This window comes from Echiichthys vipera, assembly GCF_963691815.1.
Source record: "Echiichthys vipera genome assembly, chromosome: 19".
Taxonomy (NCBI): Eukaryota; Metazoa; Chordata; class Actinopteri; order Perciformes; family Trachinidae; genus Echiichthys; species Echiichthys vipera.
Genome location: NC_139844.1, coordinates 10,609,398 through 10,627,805, shown reverse-complemented (window position 1 = coordinate 10,627,805; position 18,408 = coordinate 10,609,398). Strand labels below are relative to the sequence as shown.

The following is an 18,408-nucleotide window of genomic DNA, read 5'->3' as shown; positions in this document are numbered from 1 at the left end:
TGCTATCAGAACATTCCAGGAGTGCTTAGTACGTGCGTGTGTGTGTGTGTGTGTGTTTGTGTGTGTGTGTGTGTGTGTGTGTGTGTGTCAGGGTGGCCACACTCGGGGGTCTAATAAATCCTCAAGGTGTGATGGATGACAACATGATGTAACGGAATCTCTCCCAATCACTGAGTTAGGACATGTAGTACAAGTGTGTGAGCGTCAGAAGGGTAAACAACTCTGTGCACTTGCTTTGCACCACTGAGATGAAGTTTCCGTTCTTTATTCAGTCATGAACTTTAAAAACTGTTGAGCTGTTAAAACAAAAAAACAAAAAAGGGGAACAAAAGCATTTCCTCTTCTTTGACACGTGAGTCTTCTTTTACTTAGACACCAGACACATGTGAAGTGACCAAATCAACCGAGAACAGCAACACGCTGGTCTCAGAGTGAGCACACGCACACATAAACACGTTTGAGTTTCATTACCCATAGTGAGGAGGGGCAGAGTCTGAAAAAAAATGCTAACAGGCTGCTTTCATTCCAGATTTATAGATTGTCAGACTCATCACACAGGCATATTTTATTATAATTAGTGAACAAATACAATTTCTGACAGCCCATAACTTTGTACATATCAACTTCCATATACAGTATTTGGAAAGGTGAAATACTGATATGATATTATTACAATTGTGCAAAACTACATATCATAGGGGATTTTGGGTATTGTTATATGGAGTAGCTAAAATGCGCATTTACCTAAGTTATTGCATTTATCAATAGCAGACTATTTTAGCCACTTGGGGGCAGCATAGAACAAAACATTGACATATAATCTCCTTCACCTGGTGAACTTTATAGCAAACAGCTGCACATCCAGCAGTTACAGAGCAACATTTTTATTCATTTGGAGTCATGTTTTTTGGTCACCTGGTGAATGCAAAGCTCCTTTAAAATATTCACTGCAAACCTGGAATTCTTCTGTGAGTCAACTACAGGATGAAAATGTGTCACTAGCTATTAATCTTGATCCTCAAAGTGTCTTGGTGGCCGATGTGTGGTGGTCAATATCATCAGGAGTATTTTGGCACAGTATCTGGTTACACTTCTAAAACTAGAAGCTTCTCAACAGCTGGCTGCAACCTACTACTATAAATACCATTATAGTGACAAATATAGCTAATTTCTATCGGGTATTGACCTATACGCGCACCTATGCTATAACAGAATATATAATAAACATATTTGTGGTAGTAAAGTTTATGTTACTACATTTTGTTCCTGTTTTTAGCCCAATTTTAGGACAATGCAGCAGGGACATCCTGAAAATATTGACTTTTCTGGGGGTGCTACAAGGGTTTTGCTTTTCATGTGTGAATGATTTTCTTTATATTTATTTATTGGTGTTTGAAAATGTGCTTACACTGAAATCTCACAATCATTGTTTCATTTCAAACTCTCTGACAAAACTGAATTTTTTTTTTTAGTAAATAATATTTAGGTATGTGTGTGTGATAAGACCAAATAACCTCCAACATGAAGGTGCACGTCCAGATTTAGGGCAGATACACTGGTCAATGTGAGGGAGTGTGTGTTCCTACCCTAAGTAAACACTTTTTACAAACACTATACGTCAATCATGCATGTGACAAACACTCTCCCCCTCCACATTTCTACCAAACACACACACACACACAGACACTCACACTTGGTTTTGGAGCAAAAGAGCTGAGGTCAGAGGTGAACGAGTGTGGGAACACTGAGGTCCCGTAGCGTGAAACTGTCGCTGTTCTGACAAACTGGCCTGTAACATAAACAAGCACACATACATCAGCTTGGGACAATACCCCGAGAAGAGAGCACAATACCACTCCACACTGGGCCTGAAACAATACCACACACACACACACACACACTGAAACAACATCATAGCCAGGCCTAAGCCAACATGGCACTGGGTAAACTGAAGCAACACCACTCAGTGAGCAGCACCCTACGATGCCTGCAGTGGGAAACCATCCATCAGGTGCTGCTGACCAAAGCTAAGTTCGTGTCTCAAAGTGTGGGGTCTTTACAAGAATGGATGAGGTGCACAGAGGTGAACGTGCCCTTGTGAGAACTGTGTGAGTACTGCTGCAGGTTTAATGTATTCCTTTAAGACTAAAGGCAGTAAGAAGGGCCCGACCGATATGGGATTATTGAGACAGATACCAATTTTAGAGTTATGTGACACCATTTCCAAATCACAGCAAGCTTTTTTCCTGCATTATTTGTACAATAAAAAGGTTTGCATATCAGAAAACACATACACCAATAACTATATCTCTGGGATAGGCCAATATCAACCGATAACAAAGGAAGACTGATATATCGGTCTGGCTCTGGCAGTTAGGGGCCTTTGAAACTCACAGGGAAGCCCACACAATCAGAAAAACACTGGTGGCAAACTAAAAGTTTATACATCTTGATTTTTATTATTTGCCCCATTATAACTGATATACACAACTATTAAGGCAGTCCAACCCTCAAAAGTCTAAAACTTGTGTCATTTAGGGATGCAACAATGTCATTTGTTAACAATTATATTGATATGTCAATGAATCATTTGGTCTATAAAATGTCAAAGCAATGAAAAATGGGCCCAAGACCTTATTTTGTCCAATCAGTGGTCCAAGACCAAAAGATATTCACTTTTCAGTGATATACAGAGAAACGCAACTACAACAAGTAAATGTTTGCCGTTTTTACATGATTAATGCAATCCATTGGGACAATTTTGTAGATATACTACTGTTCAGTAGCATCTTTTTCTCAAGTCAGAAGCAGATACAATACATTAAACCGATAAAGAGTGGTAGCTTTTCACCTGGATTCAGATTGAACTCAATTCCAGTGGTTACACAATATTTCCCGAGAACAGGAGCGAGAGTCCCTAATATTTTGTTTGTGTATTCCAGCTGGTTAAGCTGGGTGTTGAGCCTGTGTGGTTTGTATCCTAATAGGGGCCACCTCAGACTGAGGCCTGGACCGCAGCCACCAGGCTATTCATGCTTTGTGACCTGATCCACAGATGCCTCTAAATCCTGCATGCTCACTGCTATAAATCTCTCAAGACCTGTAAACACACAACACACAACATTGACACTCAAAGGCAGCCACACCAACACACACATAGACAGACATTAGCACATAGAAAAGAGAGAGAGAGAGACACACACACACACACACACACACACACACAAACTGGATGAACGCCCGGTGACCAGGGCAAAAGGAAAAAATTAAAATCATGTGCAGCATTGCATGCATTCAGCACAGGGCATGGAAAATTCCCATCCAGCAACTTGAGGAGAGCAAAAACACACTACAGATTGGTGCAGTGCGCCACCCTGTGTCCACACAGGTGAACAGCAGCTGTCTCAGTCCCTCAGTACACTGTGTGAATGATGAATCCACTCAATTCGATTCTTTCTCATCAAGTAAAAAGAGGAACATTAAAGAGTAAGAGGGTGGAGGATAAAGGGCAAATATTGATTTTTCTCAAGTGCTGCCTCCACCGGACAATAACCTTCATCATTCATTTATGAATTCGATCAAATTAATCCTGAACAGATGGCATGCAAGTCGATAGATGAAAGTGTCTGACACTAGGGGCTGAGTGCATGAGGCAAGTGGGGTGATATGCAGCCACTTCTATAATCAGCCAGATTTATTTTGTTGGATTGTGTGTGTGTGTGTGTGTGTGTGTGTGTGTGTGTGTGTGTGTGTGTGTGTGCGCGTGTGTGTGTGTGTGTGTGTGTGTGTGTGTGTGTGTGTGTGTGTGTGTGTGTGTGTGTGTGTGTGTGTGTGTGTGTGTGTGTGTGTGTGTGTGTGTGTGTGTGTTTGAATGCTGGCTAAGGATATCCAAAAGCCTACAGAAATATGCAAAAACAGTACAGTGAGAGCTTCTTCAACCAAAAGATATTTATGTATGTGTATTATTATTGCACTTACTTTACAAAAACAATCCTGTTCAGTTTACTTGAAAGAGACTTCATGCTTTGTAATAAAGAACATTATACTTTAATCTTGTGTGGTGAGTACGTCTTTTGGAGTACACTGGTTCCTTAAAGCTCATTTCTGAGCGCACAATAATGAATTCAACTATAATTTATTTTATTGTATTTCCACCTTGCTTTTATTGTAACATGTCCAAATGTATGCCATAAAAAAAAGCCTATTGCTACAGGATGATGTAATGCTGTCACCAGATTACAGGGTCAATATACTGTACCTTTCTCACAGCAGACATTTTGACTTGTCATGGCACGAAAAGCACAGGTGTTAATTAACATTAATGATGGCTCTATTTCATTAGTGTCCGGTCACCCATGTCAGCAAGCCAACAAGGACGATACCAGGCATCAGTTATGTTATTACTACTTTTTACTTTACTTTTTACTTATTACTTTTTCATGTTATAACAAGTCAAAATGTCTGCTTCGAAAAAAGGGGTCCACAGAGCTGAAGAACCATTAAAGTTGCCCCAGTGGATGAACCTGTTAAGGATGTGTGTTAACATGTTAAACCAACAGGACTAATCTGTGGTTACAGTTACACAAGCTCCAGTTTCTACTGGCAACATTAAACCAACAGAAGAGAAAGTTGAACACAAACTTGTGAGGGACGTGCTGAGAAAAGAAATAAAAAATAGGAGCTAACGAAACAGCAGAAAGCTTAACTTCATAAATAATGTGTGAAAATTAATTCCATATGCAAGTTCTAAATATCACAGTATGGCAATGAGAGGGAGAGCGAGCCTTGTTTATTCAACAGCGCCATGTGATCACCCTATCTCTACTCTCAAATCTCCTGATAGGAGTAACACAGTAAATCCTCTGGCTGAGGTGGATTTTTTTTTCCACGCACTGCACTGATAGCATGGACCTACGGTATATCTCTTTTATTTATGTGCCTTTTCTTTGTGCGTTTCTCTCCTTCAAAAGAGTTTGCTTTTCCTTCCCCACCTCCTGCTGCAGCACTTTGTTACTGTTGTCCACAGCCGGGCCTCCTCTCCCCACAGTCTCCTCTCTCCACCCTCCTCCCTCCTCCTCCTCCTCCTCTTCCTCCCACAGTCGGGGTGTGTGGGTCAGACAAGCTGAGCCTTGCAATGTGTGCGTGAGCAGAAGGGCGACAACTGCAAGCAAGGGTGGATTGCAAGGATGTAGGCTCGGGTGACAAAGTGGCCTGATTATCACCTTATTATGAGGGAAATTCTTACCTATTTGGGGTTTACTCCCATTACGGACAGTTATAGCTATTATTAATTGGGTTCGGTTCTGGATCTGGCAGAAATTATTGTTATTATAGATAATATTCATAATAGAATAATATTTATAATATAGAATATAGCTCATAGACTCAGGGTGCTAGTAGTTTTCCACTGGAGGTTGCTGACTGAATAAAGAGAAGGACAGTGTGCGTTCCACCTCCTCAGTTTTCACCCCTTCACCTCTCTCACATGATCTATTCAAACGCAGTAACCCCCCCCCCCCCCAATCTCTTGTCCAACCGTCAGTGCGTAGACATCATGTTTTGCAACCTGTCTACTCCTCTTCTTCCATCTCGCTCCCTCTCAATTCCTGAATAGGATTGCCAGAAATAATCGCAGACAAGCCAGCACCCCCACCCCATCCCCAAGTAACGACGTCAACCAACCCACCACATCATTGCACCTCATGCCACTGGTACCATGACGACTGCCGAGGCTCTGCAAAAGCCCATACTCAACACCAGCATAATACAGCCTTTACATGTTTTAGTGAAACTGCCGTTACAGATGAAGACGAATGATACAGGGAGCAAATTAAAAAAAACATTCTTCCTTTTCTTTCTACAGGAAAATGTTTCAGAGATTTTTTTACTTGTGTAATAATGGCTAAAAACAGAAAATGGTGCTTTTATATCATTTATTCAGCCTTAGAATAGGATTGACAGTGACCTAGATGCACACTTCCCGCATGCCCCCTCCTCACTAGTCTTCCTGAGTCTACAGCCGGCAGCATGCTGCACTGCCTGGAAGGTGGGGGTCTGTCTGCGTTGTAGGATCAAAGCGGGGGCTTGTGTGTTGGTATGTTTTCCTAGCATGTTAGAAATGGTCTCTAATATCCTGGCAAAACAGGCATTGAGGCTGCAAGATATTGTGTAAATCCTCAGTTTCTTGCACAGTTTATTATCCTGTGCAGTGAACTTGACACACTTTATAAATAAAGACTTATTTATTATAGATTTTATTAATTATTGGTGTTTTTTAATTCATATTTTACTTTGAGAAAGCCACTCACTGTGTGTTTTATTCATAGACTTTTGTGGCATAAGGATAAAACCCACATACTTACAATGTTGAGGTTGTACTTGGACAGCAATTATTAGCTACATTATATTCAATTAATCAAATGTCCCAAACCATACTGTATATAATCAGTTTATAAGGATGTAAAATCCTCACAGTGGAGAGGCTGAAAAAGTGGCTGAAATGATTTATCATAAATGCTGTTGATACATTTTAGGTCGATTGAATCACTGATTAATTGCACCAAAAGATGGAAAAGTAACAGAAAAGAAGCTAAAATGCATCAAAGAATTCAATGCATCATTGTGCAGCTTCCATCACCAGTATCAGCATCACCAGGGCTGTAAACAATCACAGTACAAGAGGCTTGAAGGAGTGTAGATGAGCCTTAAGTGGCCGCAGAATGGATGCATCAAAAAGCTTTGTGTAGCTTAGTTAGATTGAACATCCCACAGACTGTACACAGACACAAACTGCCAGTCCATACACACCCACCCCAGCTCCTATCAACACTGTCCCATCATTCTGCCCAGCTGGCTGGCAGCTGTAAATCCACAGCTTTATTTCTTGATCACATCCTCCATATCCATGGAGCACTGTACAGTTACTGTGCCAAAGGTCACTGCCCGCTGCTGCTGCTTTCTCTCCCCCCTCAACATGCAATTTGTCTGACCTGGTTCGTGCAAAAATCGCCCATAATCCAGCAGATCTGTCCAGACCACAAGGCTTTCCCTCTGTGGGTCCCTCCTCTATTTACAGAGTAAGCAGAGGTGGCCTGGAGAGGACTGGACTAGCATGTACACAAACACGCTGACACATACAGTACCCTCAGAAACACACAGGCAGGTACATACACACATACACAAAAGCATATGAAAATAAGAGAACTTCTTGGAACTGTGAGGGTGAGCAAAAACTTTAACAACTGTGAACTAATGTTATGGTCTACGAGTGGACTTTGACTCTCTGAAAAGCAATGTTGCATCTGTCCACACTCCTGTCTGTCAAGGTTGACAAGTCAAATGTGTTTATATATCCTCAGCACAAGCATGCCACCTTTGAGACAGGCTTATGCAGGCGACATGCTTTCCGAGACCAAAACAAATCTACAAGCATTCACAAAGTACGCAACAATATCTCAAAGAACTAAAATCACTGCAGAAGCCACCACACATTAATCTCAAACCCTCAGAGAAGGGATGTAAATTGGTAATTGTCCAACCATACATATTTCGGTCTTGACACACAAATTTGAAAGGCAATGTACAACCTTTAAAACCTGTACGACAGAGACCTTATGCGCCTTCTATGAATGAATCAATCCTGAAAAAAGCAATATCCGATGTCATCTCTAAGGTCCTGGAGACACACCCAAGCTTTTATTGTGGAGACAAAAATGTGTTTTGGGTTATTATGAGAGGAGGCCAGATCCAGGAAGCAATTTCAGTTAATTAATCACACATAAGTGTTTATTGCAGTAACTGCTGAGTCATCCTAAATGTCCATAATTAGCTAAATAAGTATGTGTAAGAAATTAGGAGCAGCATAAGCTTGAAACATCCACAGACTTCGTCAGAGAAAAACAAGCTAGCTAAAGTCTAAATCACGACTGTGTTGCTTATGTAAAGAAATCTCTAAAACATTCACCTCTCATCGTTGTAGTCTTTAAGCTACAAGATCTGGCTCAAAACCAAAATGTGTCTGCTGCACAGTGAAAAAGATTTTTTAAACCCACTTCACAAGTTACAACTCCACTTTTCTAAACCGGAACAAGATGGTTTCTGCATTTTGTAGAATGAGAGGCCAGAAAAATATAAATGCAGTATTATGTATGAAAATACTAAAAGGAATTGGAAAATAACTGCAACCTACAGTTAAACCTTTTACTTTTGGGTCACATCATACAAATTTAACATTCATCTTTGTATGCGTAAGGAAACAGTCACAATTTCAAAAACAAAATTTCTTTACTGCACAGTTTCTTTTCTTTTTATCCTTATGGACAAAGGAGTCTTTGAGCATTCTGTAAATACCGTAATATGCCGTAATAATAATGCAGTTGTTGTTAAATGTTAAATAAGCCGCAGGGTTTTTAAAAGATTGTCAAAGCTTTCAGAAAAACAAATGCTTAGCTCTGTGGCTCAAATGTTATGATACACACACATATGCATATATATACAGACATATATAAAAAATAAAAAAGAGGCACAAACTGGGGCTGTACAATGCTGAACTGTGCATTAGAATAAGAAAGGCTTGGCTTTAGAACAAGCTGCAATACTAACAAAGTAAAATGCTAATTTTTGTTCTGCAATTTTGTAATGAAACCAAGTCTAAATGGCAAAGAATATCCGACCTAGAATTGACTGGACTGCATTACCAGTGATTATATATACTCAGTACTGGACTGGATGAAACTCAAAGAGACACTAAGTCCATTTGGTATTGCAAGTTCTTCACTACATAATTTCATCCCTGTAGGCTGTTGATGTGGACAAAGTCTCTGGAATCTGAGCAGTAACACGTTGATCTTTTGAGAGTGGCTCTTAATTCAAGTTAGGGTAGAGGGCTAACACAATGGAGTAATTACATAACACAAAGAACCCCCTCTCTGTCTCCGTCCAGCCGCCCAAGACTGGGCTCCTTTCATCCAGTGAGGGAACATGGAGACTGGAGAGTGAGAGGGACGATAGAGTCTGCACACCCCTTTTATAGACTCAGAACAAACACTTGCTATTGTCTCTACGGGTTTGTATGCAATGCATGTGTGTGCAGTTGTCTTCACCCATCGTTATTCTGTGTTACTATATGCATTAGGTCAATAAAGCTCAGCTAGGTCCACCGCCATTGGCCATACTTGCAGGATTGCACAGGATTTTGACCCTTGTAAATTCAACCCAGCAGATCCTTACATGAGAACGGCGCCTCCTCCCTGCTCACATATAGAACCCTATTTTCAGCCACAAACCTGTGACCTCTTAACCTCAGAAATAGTGGGGCAACATAACACAGCAAACATTCAAGCCCATTCCTTTAACTGTGAACACACACACACACACACACAGCTTGACCTGCATATTAACAGGGCGCCTTGAACAACAAGCAAAGCCTCAGATTGCATTAAAAAAAAAAGCCAAATGAGGTAACTGCTGGGACCAGAGATGGGTTTATGGCCGTCAATGAGAGATGTTTCTGAATCTCTGTTTTAATCATATGGGTTCCTCAACTATGATTGGATCTAGAACAAGAATGGCAACAGAAGCAAAAAAGGAAAAAAACCTAATTCTGCCTTCATTCAGGTGCAAATGTAGAGTGTGGGATAAAAAAAAAATCCTTGCCATTATGTATCAGCACACTTGCCTTAGTAGTTTGCTGAGAGCTAAAGCTAAAAGCTATTCTTGTGTCCAGTTTGGTTGACGTTTATGCCGCTTACTATCAGCCATGGTTATTATAGTCTGATAATTACAAGGCTTCTTACATGGATACCCCCTAATTGTTAACGAGCTGCCAGACATGTAAGAGGCACAGTTTATTTAAAAATCTTTATTTGGATATGGCAACATACCTCCTAAAGTATTTTTAATAAGAATTCGCTGACAGAGAGAAAACAGCCAAGTCAATAATATAATAAGGACATTGAATAAGTGTTTTACTCAAAGGACAAACCTTTCAAACCTTTGCTTGGAAGTGTGAGTAAGTGTGCCAATAGGCATTAGCATATCTTTTTTAACGTACTAAAAGCACATATTATAGCTTTTTATTTTGAACCATCTACTGTATAAGAGGGCCTGGAATTAGATTTTTTTCATGCCACACCATGGACAATGTTATTGGATTTACTTCCAACAGATGATAAATGCACAAAATGTTATGTGGATATGCAATAAACCAGCAAATCACAGTTCCAGGCCAATTTTTGCAAGACATGCGAGTATTAAGAGACATTATTCTCACCAAGCAGAAGACCATGAGGACCGTGCTTTCAAAGATTTTGTCTTAAATCAGCGGATCTGCTGGAATTAGAGTCTGTCTGAGCCCAAAGCCTCCCTCCCTTACCCCCTTCCATCTCTGACAATGTTAGAAAGGTGTGTGTGTGTGTAGTGTGTGTGTGTGTGTGGGGGGGGGGGCTCTTCAACCGTGAGCTGCCACATTGGGCTCATAAATGTACCCTTTGGCAAACCCACAGCAAATGCAGCTTAGCATAATTCAAAAATACCAGACGGTGTGTACTGTGGTGCACTGCTAAACCTGCAAAGCAGCTTTCTCCCTCTCTCATCTCTCTCTCTGCCCCTCTCCTCCATCTTCCAAAAACACTTCCGCATAAACAAGAATTAATGCCACGGCAAAACAGTCCGTTTCCTCAGAATAACAACATTTCAGGCCATCAAAAGTTACAAGGCTTAGTTTTGTTTGTTAATAGGCGACTCATTAAGTAGAACAGGCCACAGCTAACACCGCGCTAAAGCCGGGATAAATCCGATATTTTGTTCCGTGCAAACACATAAGGACATTTTAACTGACAAATTATAATAAACCCAAAATGCTTTAGTGCCAAAATTAATCATCAAAAAATTCAGCGTGACCTGAATCCCAACTACACCCCACCACATCTGCAATGACATCAAAAACTACAGGGCACACTGATAGTGCTGACTCTGATTTGATCTGATATGAGGATATGGTTGTGACCGACCACTAACTGGTTGGTGTGATGTTGCTCCTTCAGCCAGTCTCATTTCTTGTACCATTCCTAAAATGTTTGTGCAAATTATTGACTTGCTCTTCTCTTTGCATGTAGTTGAGGTGCTGCATTGGTAAGTCCTTAACTCTTTTGCTGTTAAGTGTTAAGGAGTTCACTTGTCTGATCGTGTCAGTGAATGTAAACCACTTGACTTAACATGCATTGGGTTTCAACTACGTGCTGACTCAACCACAATGTTTGCGATGCTTATGAAGAGGTGAAGAGAGGAGCAGATGGCAGCAGAACAATGGCATAAGCACTAGGATGGGAGGACTGGTGCAGCTTAATGCAACATAGAGCAAGAAGCTCACCACGTCTCATTATAAGCTGTATGAATCTCCTACCTGGACACCCTGTAGAAGTCGGATGCATCGCTCCTTGACGTCGTCAAAGGGACACCGTTTGGTAAGCATGAGGAGGTGAGCCAGGATGTCATTCAGGTCACTATTGGGAGGGCTTCCCGAGGCTGGGGGTGATGGGGCCAATGACGGTATGGGCCTGATGGCCTCCACTTTCCTCATGACGTCCTGGCGGATGTTCTCCATGGCTTCAGTTCTGGAGATGGCATCCCGGCTGCCAAGCCCGTCCCATCTCCTCAGAGACTCCTGGTCCTGCACTTCCATCTTTTGACGTAGGACTAACGATTGTGCTTTCTTACAACTGGCTATGTAACAAATAACACATGAAAAAGTCAAAAACAATCTTTAACAATGTGATGAAAGATATTCTAATGGGGTACTGCAGGTGGGCATGCACCTATAATGCCATTCAGTGTCAAACAGCATTGCAGGAATTAGAGCCTGATTGATAAATAAGCCAGCCAATACTATTGTGTGGTTTTAGTTAATCACACATATATCCATATCAGCACATATGTAACAAGAAACTGCAGTATAAAAATTCCCAAAATGTTTTGAAAACTGAAATTAATGGAAATGTAATTTCTATGCTGAAATGACATGCTTTGTCCACTGGAGAGCACTTGCAATTTTATTTTTCAATATTTTCCCATCAGCACAACGAACGAGAAATATGGATAAATCTTATATGTGTTTTTATATTGCAATATATATACTGTGGTAAAAATACATTTTCTTGAAAATGACATGAGGAACTGCCTACAGAAAGTAAAATAAATACACAACAAAATCCCCGATATCACAGTGACAGTAAAAGGGTATAGATACTACTATTTATGCTATGGAGAAATCAATCAACCCTATTCAGTAAAATATCGTGGTTACAATTCTTTAAAAATGGAATTTAAGGGAGTTTTATTAAATGTGTTTATGTAAAGGATAAAAGCTAAAACAAATATAATTGAACACAGGGATGTAAATCCAGATCATGCTGAAAACTGTACTGATATTTGGTCTGTCAGACTTCCAAGCATCCATAATCTGGTAATTACAGTGTTATTAGCTTTTAGAAACAATAATAAGCCCTCGTAGGTTTACGGTTAATGACTTTATATCTAAATGTTAGACATATGATGACTATAAAATGTACAAATGCGCAAGCTGTCATTCGGCTTCTTCTTCTTCTTTGGTGTCACGGCTTTCTAGCTGCCCGTTAAACAAAGACAGCAGTAGTGTACAACAGCACCGCGGCCAAAACAACATTCCCACACACAAACCTTTCACTGTGGACCAAAAAAACAAAAGTGTCATTCTCTAAATACTCACTTCAACCACATTCTTCGGTGCAGGTCTTCTGCCACGGGACGCCTTGACACAGCAACTGGCCAGTAACGTTAGTCCCCTAGGTAGAAATGAGGGGAGGAGACGGTTTAAGGGGGAAGCATTTGATTGGCAGAACGGACAGACCAATGAAATGCGTCCCTGGGCATTCTAGGGGCGGTGCCGTGTTATTTTCTGACAAATGATTGGTTGCAGAGGAGTTGCCAAGCTCGCGGGGGAAGGTTTTATGGGAGTTGAGTTATCTACGTTCAGTGCGTGGTGTGGAGGGTAAATCTTGGGAACAACATCTCCCATCGTGCATTTCGAGTGTTGTTTATCAGAAAAACTGGGCTAGTGAGACAGGACAAGGAGAGAAAGAAAGGGAGAATTACGTTTAAGTTCATTTGTATTTAATTCAACAGACAAATAATGAACTTAAACGGGTAACGTCAGTTGATAAAAAAGCATACAACATGTCAAACTGTTAAAATTGGATTCTGGTGTGTCGTAATGTAAGTCTGTTTTAGGGGAAATGTGATTTTTTTTTGTTGCAAAATGAAAAAACTAACAAAAAGTTACACAAATCTATAGTATAACAGATAATATGTCCCTTCCCTCCATGCAGCACACCTGCCACACTGTAGACATGCTGCCTTTCTCCTGCTGCAGGCTATTTGCATACTGCTGTGCAAATGTTTACAGGGTGATTGATTGATTTACTGACTAAATACACTTTACTAACCGAAAATAACGATCAGAAAAATGGCTTCAACTATTTTCATGTCTCAGCATAATTGTATGATGTACTCCCAATTTCACCAAGGTATTTTGGTGTGTGTGTGTGTGTGTGTGTGTGCGCGTGTGTGTGTGTGTGTGTGTGTGTGTGTGTGTGTGTGTAAGACTGTCAGGGTACTGTTTTCTTCGTACTTGCACCAGTGTTTAGATTGAAAATGAGGTGCTGCTGGTTGGTTAGTTACAGATAAAAATACTTTTAATCCATAAAAGCTGCATGCAGGACTGATTTGCATTTCTGTCAACGGTATAAATATCTTTGAACTTGTAATCTGGATTTTATTTATTTAAAAAATTCCAACATTTTAACTTTAGATTGCTAAAATGTGTCCTCCAATGGAGTGTGTGTAGGATTGTTTTTTAGGTGGGTGCTGTTCTTATCAATTTTACTTACTTTTATTTAAATTGTATGAAAGTGTCAGATGGTGTCTCATTGACACAACCTCCCATCCGAGACATGTATTTATCTTAAACGCTGATCATACTTGCATACAGCTAGACCACTGTGGATTGGAGAGATGGAGGAGGAACCAATGAGCAGGCGGAACCAATGTGATGGTAGCAGGCAAAGAGGAGGGAAATTTAAAAAGTGCGGACTGCCCGTTGGTGACGGCTGACAGTCGTTCGGTTAGCTTAGCTTCTTTTAAAACATAACCAGTCTGAGATTATGTGATATACAAACATATTTTTCTCTTCGAAACGAGAATCGAACCTCAAATGTCACAACATGGAGACTCATCACGACCAGGTAACGTCCGCTAATCGGCCGTTAGCTACTGTTAGCGACCGATAGCGGCTAACAAGTTAGCTTTAGCAGTGTTTACGGTACTAAGCTGACGTTAATGACCATAGCGTTGTTTGTAAACAAAGTCAGTTGTTTTCCTTTGCGTAGCATTAGCAGTTATGAAAGAACTCATGAAGATTTGATTTTCAGGTTAGTTTACCAGTTACAATGTTGATCACTTAACGTTAGTAATTTAATATTTTAAATAGGAGAACACACTGAACTTGTCTGACTCCACAAATGTGGATACACTGTATATTATTTTGGTATTATTGTTATGTTTATTTATGGTTTATTTGCTAGGAACAGATACAGTGTACATAGACAAACTGAGAATACCTACCCAATGTATTTGCAACACCTAGAAGTGCTTTTGTGGAAAAAAGAGATTAAAGCAAGGTAAACAGAGTACAACTAGATACAAAAAACACATTTAGTAGTAATATAGCGACAGACAACTAGACATGAGTGGATTTGGTAACTAACTAACAAGTTTACAGCAAATTTCAAGTTATCAGGTAACAAGTTTGAAGACTTTGCTCCTCTCTCAGAGAAAAAAAAGCTGCCTGAGCGGAAGATGTTTTTCAGAATGAGGCTTTACAGTTGCCACTTAAAGCTGCTCTGGTGGATCTGCTGCTGCTCTGTAGTCTCTTTATGTATTTACAGAGAGGCTGAGGAGCAAGTCCATTTAAACATTTAAACGCAAGCTTTACATAGTGGAAATTAAAGTTTGCAAAACTTAGTCGATGAGTCAAACAAAACAGCCCTATTTGAAGAACTCGCCTTGGGCAGTGGGATTTTTTTTTTTTTAATGCAACTTCGTCCTCTTTTTGTCTGTAGACTTTAGACTCACCCTCCAAAAACAGTTATATTGGGAGCTATTACCAACCCCCAGACAGGATACTACCAGTAGCAAGACAGCTGGATTTCCCTGCCCACTCATCCATCAGCATGGACCCACAGATGACCAGCCCTCGAATGTCTCAGTCCAAACCCATAATTGACAGCAAAGGTGTGTGTGGCACAGCCTTTATGTCAAGCTTCTTATTCTTGTCTCACGCAACACTTTTGTTATGGCCACCTGCTGCTGCACTTACCATTGACACCTTTCTGTTTTTCCTAACTCATCTTCAGCTGTTGTTGATGCACTGAAGACCCTCCAGGAGAAAATCAAGCGATTGGAGCTGGAAAGGAAGCAAGCGGAGAAGAGCTATAGTCAGTTTTCCCATGATGCTCAGCGGTATCAACAAGTCACAGCATCTTCAACAGTGCCCACTACCAGTCAAGCAGCTGCCAGCCTGCCTGAGACAAATAACTCTGGCAGGAAAGGTAAGTGATGGAGGGTGCAAAGCGAGAAGCAAAGTCTTTTCTGTAGATGTTTTTTGATAGTTGTACTTGTGTTTGTGATAACAGAGCTGGATTCAAAGCTGTTGTCTGCAGAGGCTCGGTGTAAGGTTCTTGAGAAGCAGCTGGACTACATGCGGAAGATGGTTGAAAACGCTAAGAAGGAGAGGGTTGTCCTTATGGAGAATCAGGTACTCCAGCTCTGCACACTGAAAGAAACAGAAGTCATTAACGATGTTTCTTTAAAGTAGACCCTATAGAACATGAGAGACAAATTATAGTCTGGAGAACATTACATTACATCCTAGCATTTCTGGATGTACTGTAAGTGGCATAAAAGCATGTTACTAAACAACCATGTAATCTCTGTTTACCTGTCCACTAGGCCTCACTGCAGAACCAGCAGCCGATCAGTTCAAATACCCAATCTCAGCAGGAGAAGCTGGAGAAGCTTGAATCCGAGTGTCTCAAATTGAGCAGGACCCAAACTCTGGCAGAAGTAATTCACAGTTTTAACAACGTATTAATCCAAACACTAACACAGTCTGAATGATATGATCTTTATTACAATGCAATTTGGCTTTCAGTCGAAGCTTGCCATTCTGGAGCAAAAACTACTGAAAGAAGAGCACGAGCGTAAACTTGTGCAGGAGAAAGCGGATGAGGTCAGTCCAGACACTTCACTTTTTGGATCAGCACAACAATGACACAAGAATACATGTTTTCATGTTGTTGTTTTTTTATTTTAATGAACATACACATTTTTAACAATAAATACAGAAAAAAATCAGCAATATTTAAAAAAAAATATATATATATAAAGATTATGTTACTGTTCCTTTGTTAAAGTTGAGTTTTAAGTCTAATAATGTAAAACCGCAATACAAGAATACTATTATTGTCATGTCCACAGTTGCAGAAGGAGTTGGAAATCAACTTTCAACTGTCTGTGCCGACTACTGAAGAAATAAAGCCAATAAAGAAAACAAAAAAGACCACCAAAAAAGCCTACAGACAGCATGAGCTGGCATCACCGAGCGGCCCGAGTCTACAAAAAATGCCCTTTGTTGCAGGAACGGTAAGTCGGCACTAACTCTTAAAAAATGTATTATTAACTCTTTCCCATTTTTTAAATTCCTTTTTAATTTCCCCTCCATGTCACAGTCGACAAGCCCGAGCCACTCAGTGCACGCCAACGTACAAAGTATACTTCACATGATGAAGCACCATCAGCCCCAGCTGTGTGAACGTGTGAGCGCTGTACACAGGTCTGGTTGTGCAGCCAAGAAAAGCCTCCAAAAGGACTTTGCTCCATCTTCCAACACGTTTCACAAGCCTGAAAGAGAACTCGAACAAGCAGATAAGTTACTTGGCTCACTGTCGGACCTGCTCCTGGCTCTGCAGGACGAGCTAGGACAAATGAGCTTGTGAGTAAGCGTTTTTGTATATTGTTTTGTTTTACTTTTTCTTTGACAGATTTTATAATTTGTGTGTGTGTGTGTTTGTTTTTTTGTCAGTGAGCACCAGGAGTTGGTGCATCAGATAGACGCAACCCAGCATCCCGAGCAGAGGCAGGGTCTGCAGCCAGAACTGGAGAGGTTGGTTGCCAGAATGGAGGAAAAAGGAGCTCAGATCACTAAGCTCCGCAGACACCAGCGAACGGTATGTGAACCATATCTCAGAACAGTCCAGAGGCAGGCTTTGTGCATGTGTGAATGTTTTGTCTGCCAACAGAAGTTTAAGTATGTTCCGTGTCATGTTTGTAGCGTCAGCTGATTTCTATCCCTAATTGTGTTAGTCGCGTAGATGTCTAAACTTTTCTGTCTTCTGCTCCTGCACAGGTCCATAAATTAACCCATAGCCATCCATGGGTTGAGGAACACAAAGCAAAGAAGTTGAGTGGGATCAAGCCACCAGTTCCCTCTCCTGTTAAGGCTAAGAAGAAAGGACAGAAAGGTGGGACCACTCACAACAACCTGCAGCTTCTTAGAGAGACCCAGAAATTCAGAAACAGCCTAAAAGAAGACGACCTCTGCTGGGAAACATGAGGTTCTCTGAAAGACCTTTCTGTGTGTGCGGGCTTTGATGCTACAGCTGGTTGAACCGCAAGACTCCCCTTGGTTCCTGGCAGATGATCTTTTTCCCTCTGTTCAAATGGCCTCTGGGACATTTTTAGTAACCAATGAAAAGAGGGGGTGAAGTGTTTTTGTGTTTCACACAGGGTCTAATAATTCATAAAACCTATTTTTTAAAAAAAGGTTGTTGACTTGAATAAAATCTTGCACGTAGAGGGTTTTCCATAGGTAGAGGGGGTGTATTTTATGCATCATGATGACGTTCACCTGTCTCATCCCAAATGAAGCTGGAGTAGACATATTTTTAATTTTTAATAAAGCTTATTCTCTCTACATATTGTAAATAAATATTTGTTCACGTTTGCCAACACGTTTTCCTCTGTGTAATGACTTCCCACTAAGAACCACTGGGTGGCAGTGCTCAGCCTCTCTATTTTACCAATGTAAAGTCTTTTACCCCGCTTACACACACACACACACCGTACAGTTGTATGTATATTACCTTTATATATTGTTGCATGCAGCATCAGGCTTCTACTGTTTTGAACAGTCTGTAATGGATGTGGACCAAAGCTTTGTGAACTCTGTTACAGCAGCTGTCAGGACAGCTGTGTAAATGTCGCCCTGACCACAGGACAAACGGATGTGGTTTTTTTCGCTGTGCGAGTGGGAGGAAC

At 40.7% G+C, this 18,408-nt stretch overlaps 2 protein-coding genes across 3 annotated transcripts in view; one reads left to right on the top strand and one right to left on the bottom strand.

Moving 5' to 3' along the window:
- Positions 1-12,812, bottom strand: part of sesn1 (sestrin 1) — a 52,010-nt gene extending 39,198 nt beyond the window's left edge. For both annotated transcript variants that reach the window (XM_083934120.1, XM_083934121.1), the window contains exons 1-2: positions 12,743-12,812; positions 11,402-11,721 (exon numbers count right to left, since the gene is read on the bottom strand). In XM_083934120.1, coding sequence (XP_083790246.1) covers positions 11,402-11,680 — 279 coding nt within the window. In that variant the 5' untranslated portion in view covers positions 11,681-11,721; positions 12,743-12,812. The remainder of the gene's footprint in view (positions 1-11,401; positions 11,722-12,742) is intronic.
- A 1,323-nt stretch (positions 12,813-14,135) lies between these two features.
- Positions 14,136-17,961, top strand: cep57l1 (centrosomal protein 57, like 1). The gene is made up of 10 exons (XM_083934254.1): positions 14,136-14,276; positions 15,153-15,324; positions 15,447-15,641; positions 15,726-15,847; positions 16,042-16,155; positions 16,244-16,321; positions 16,570-16,734; positions 16,821-17,083; positions 17,174-17,318; positions 17,498-17,961. The coding sequence occupies exons 1-10, from the start codon at positions 14,256-14,258 to the stop codon at positions 17,702-17,704; spliced, it is 1,482 nt and encodes a 493-aa protein (XP_083790380.1). The 5' UTR covers positions 14,136-14,255; the 3' UTR covers positions 17,705-17,961.
- Positions 17,962-18,408: the final 447 nt, after the last annotated feature.

Excerpts from the sequence above, each read along its gene's own strand:
- cep57l1 (XM_083934254.1), top strand. The coding sequence starts at position 14,256 with ATGGAGACTCATCACGACCAG. Across the intron at positions 15,325-15,446 it reads ACCCATAATTGACAGCAAAG|CTGTTGTTGATGCACTGAAG; the intron begins GTGTGTGTGGCA and ends ACTCATCTTCAG. Across the intron at positions 16,735-16,820 it reads TGCCCTTTGTTGCAGGAACG|TCGACAAGCCCGAGCCACTC; the intron begins GTAAGTCGGCAC and ends TCCATGTCACAG.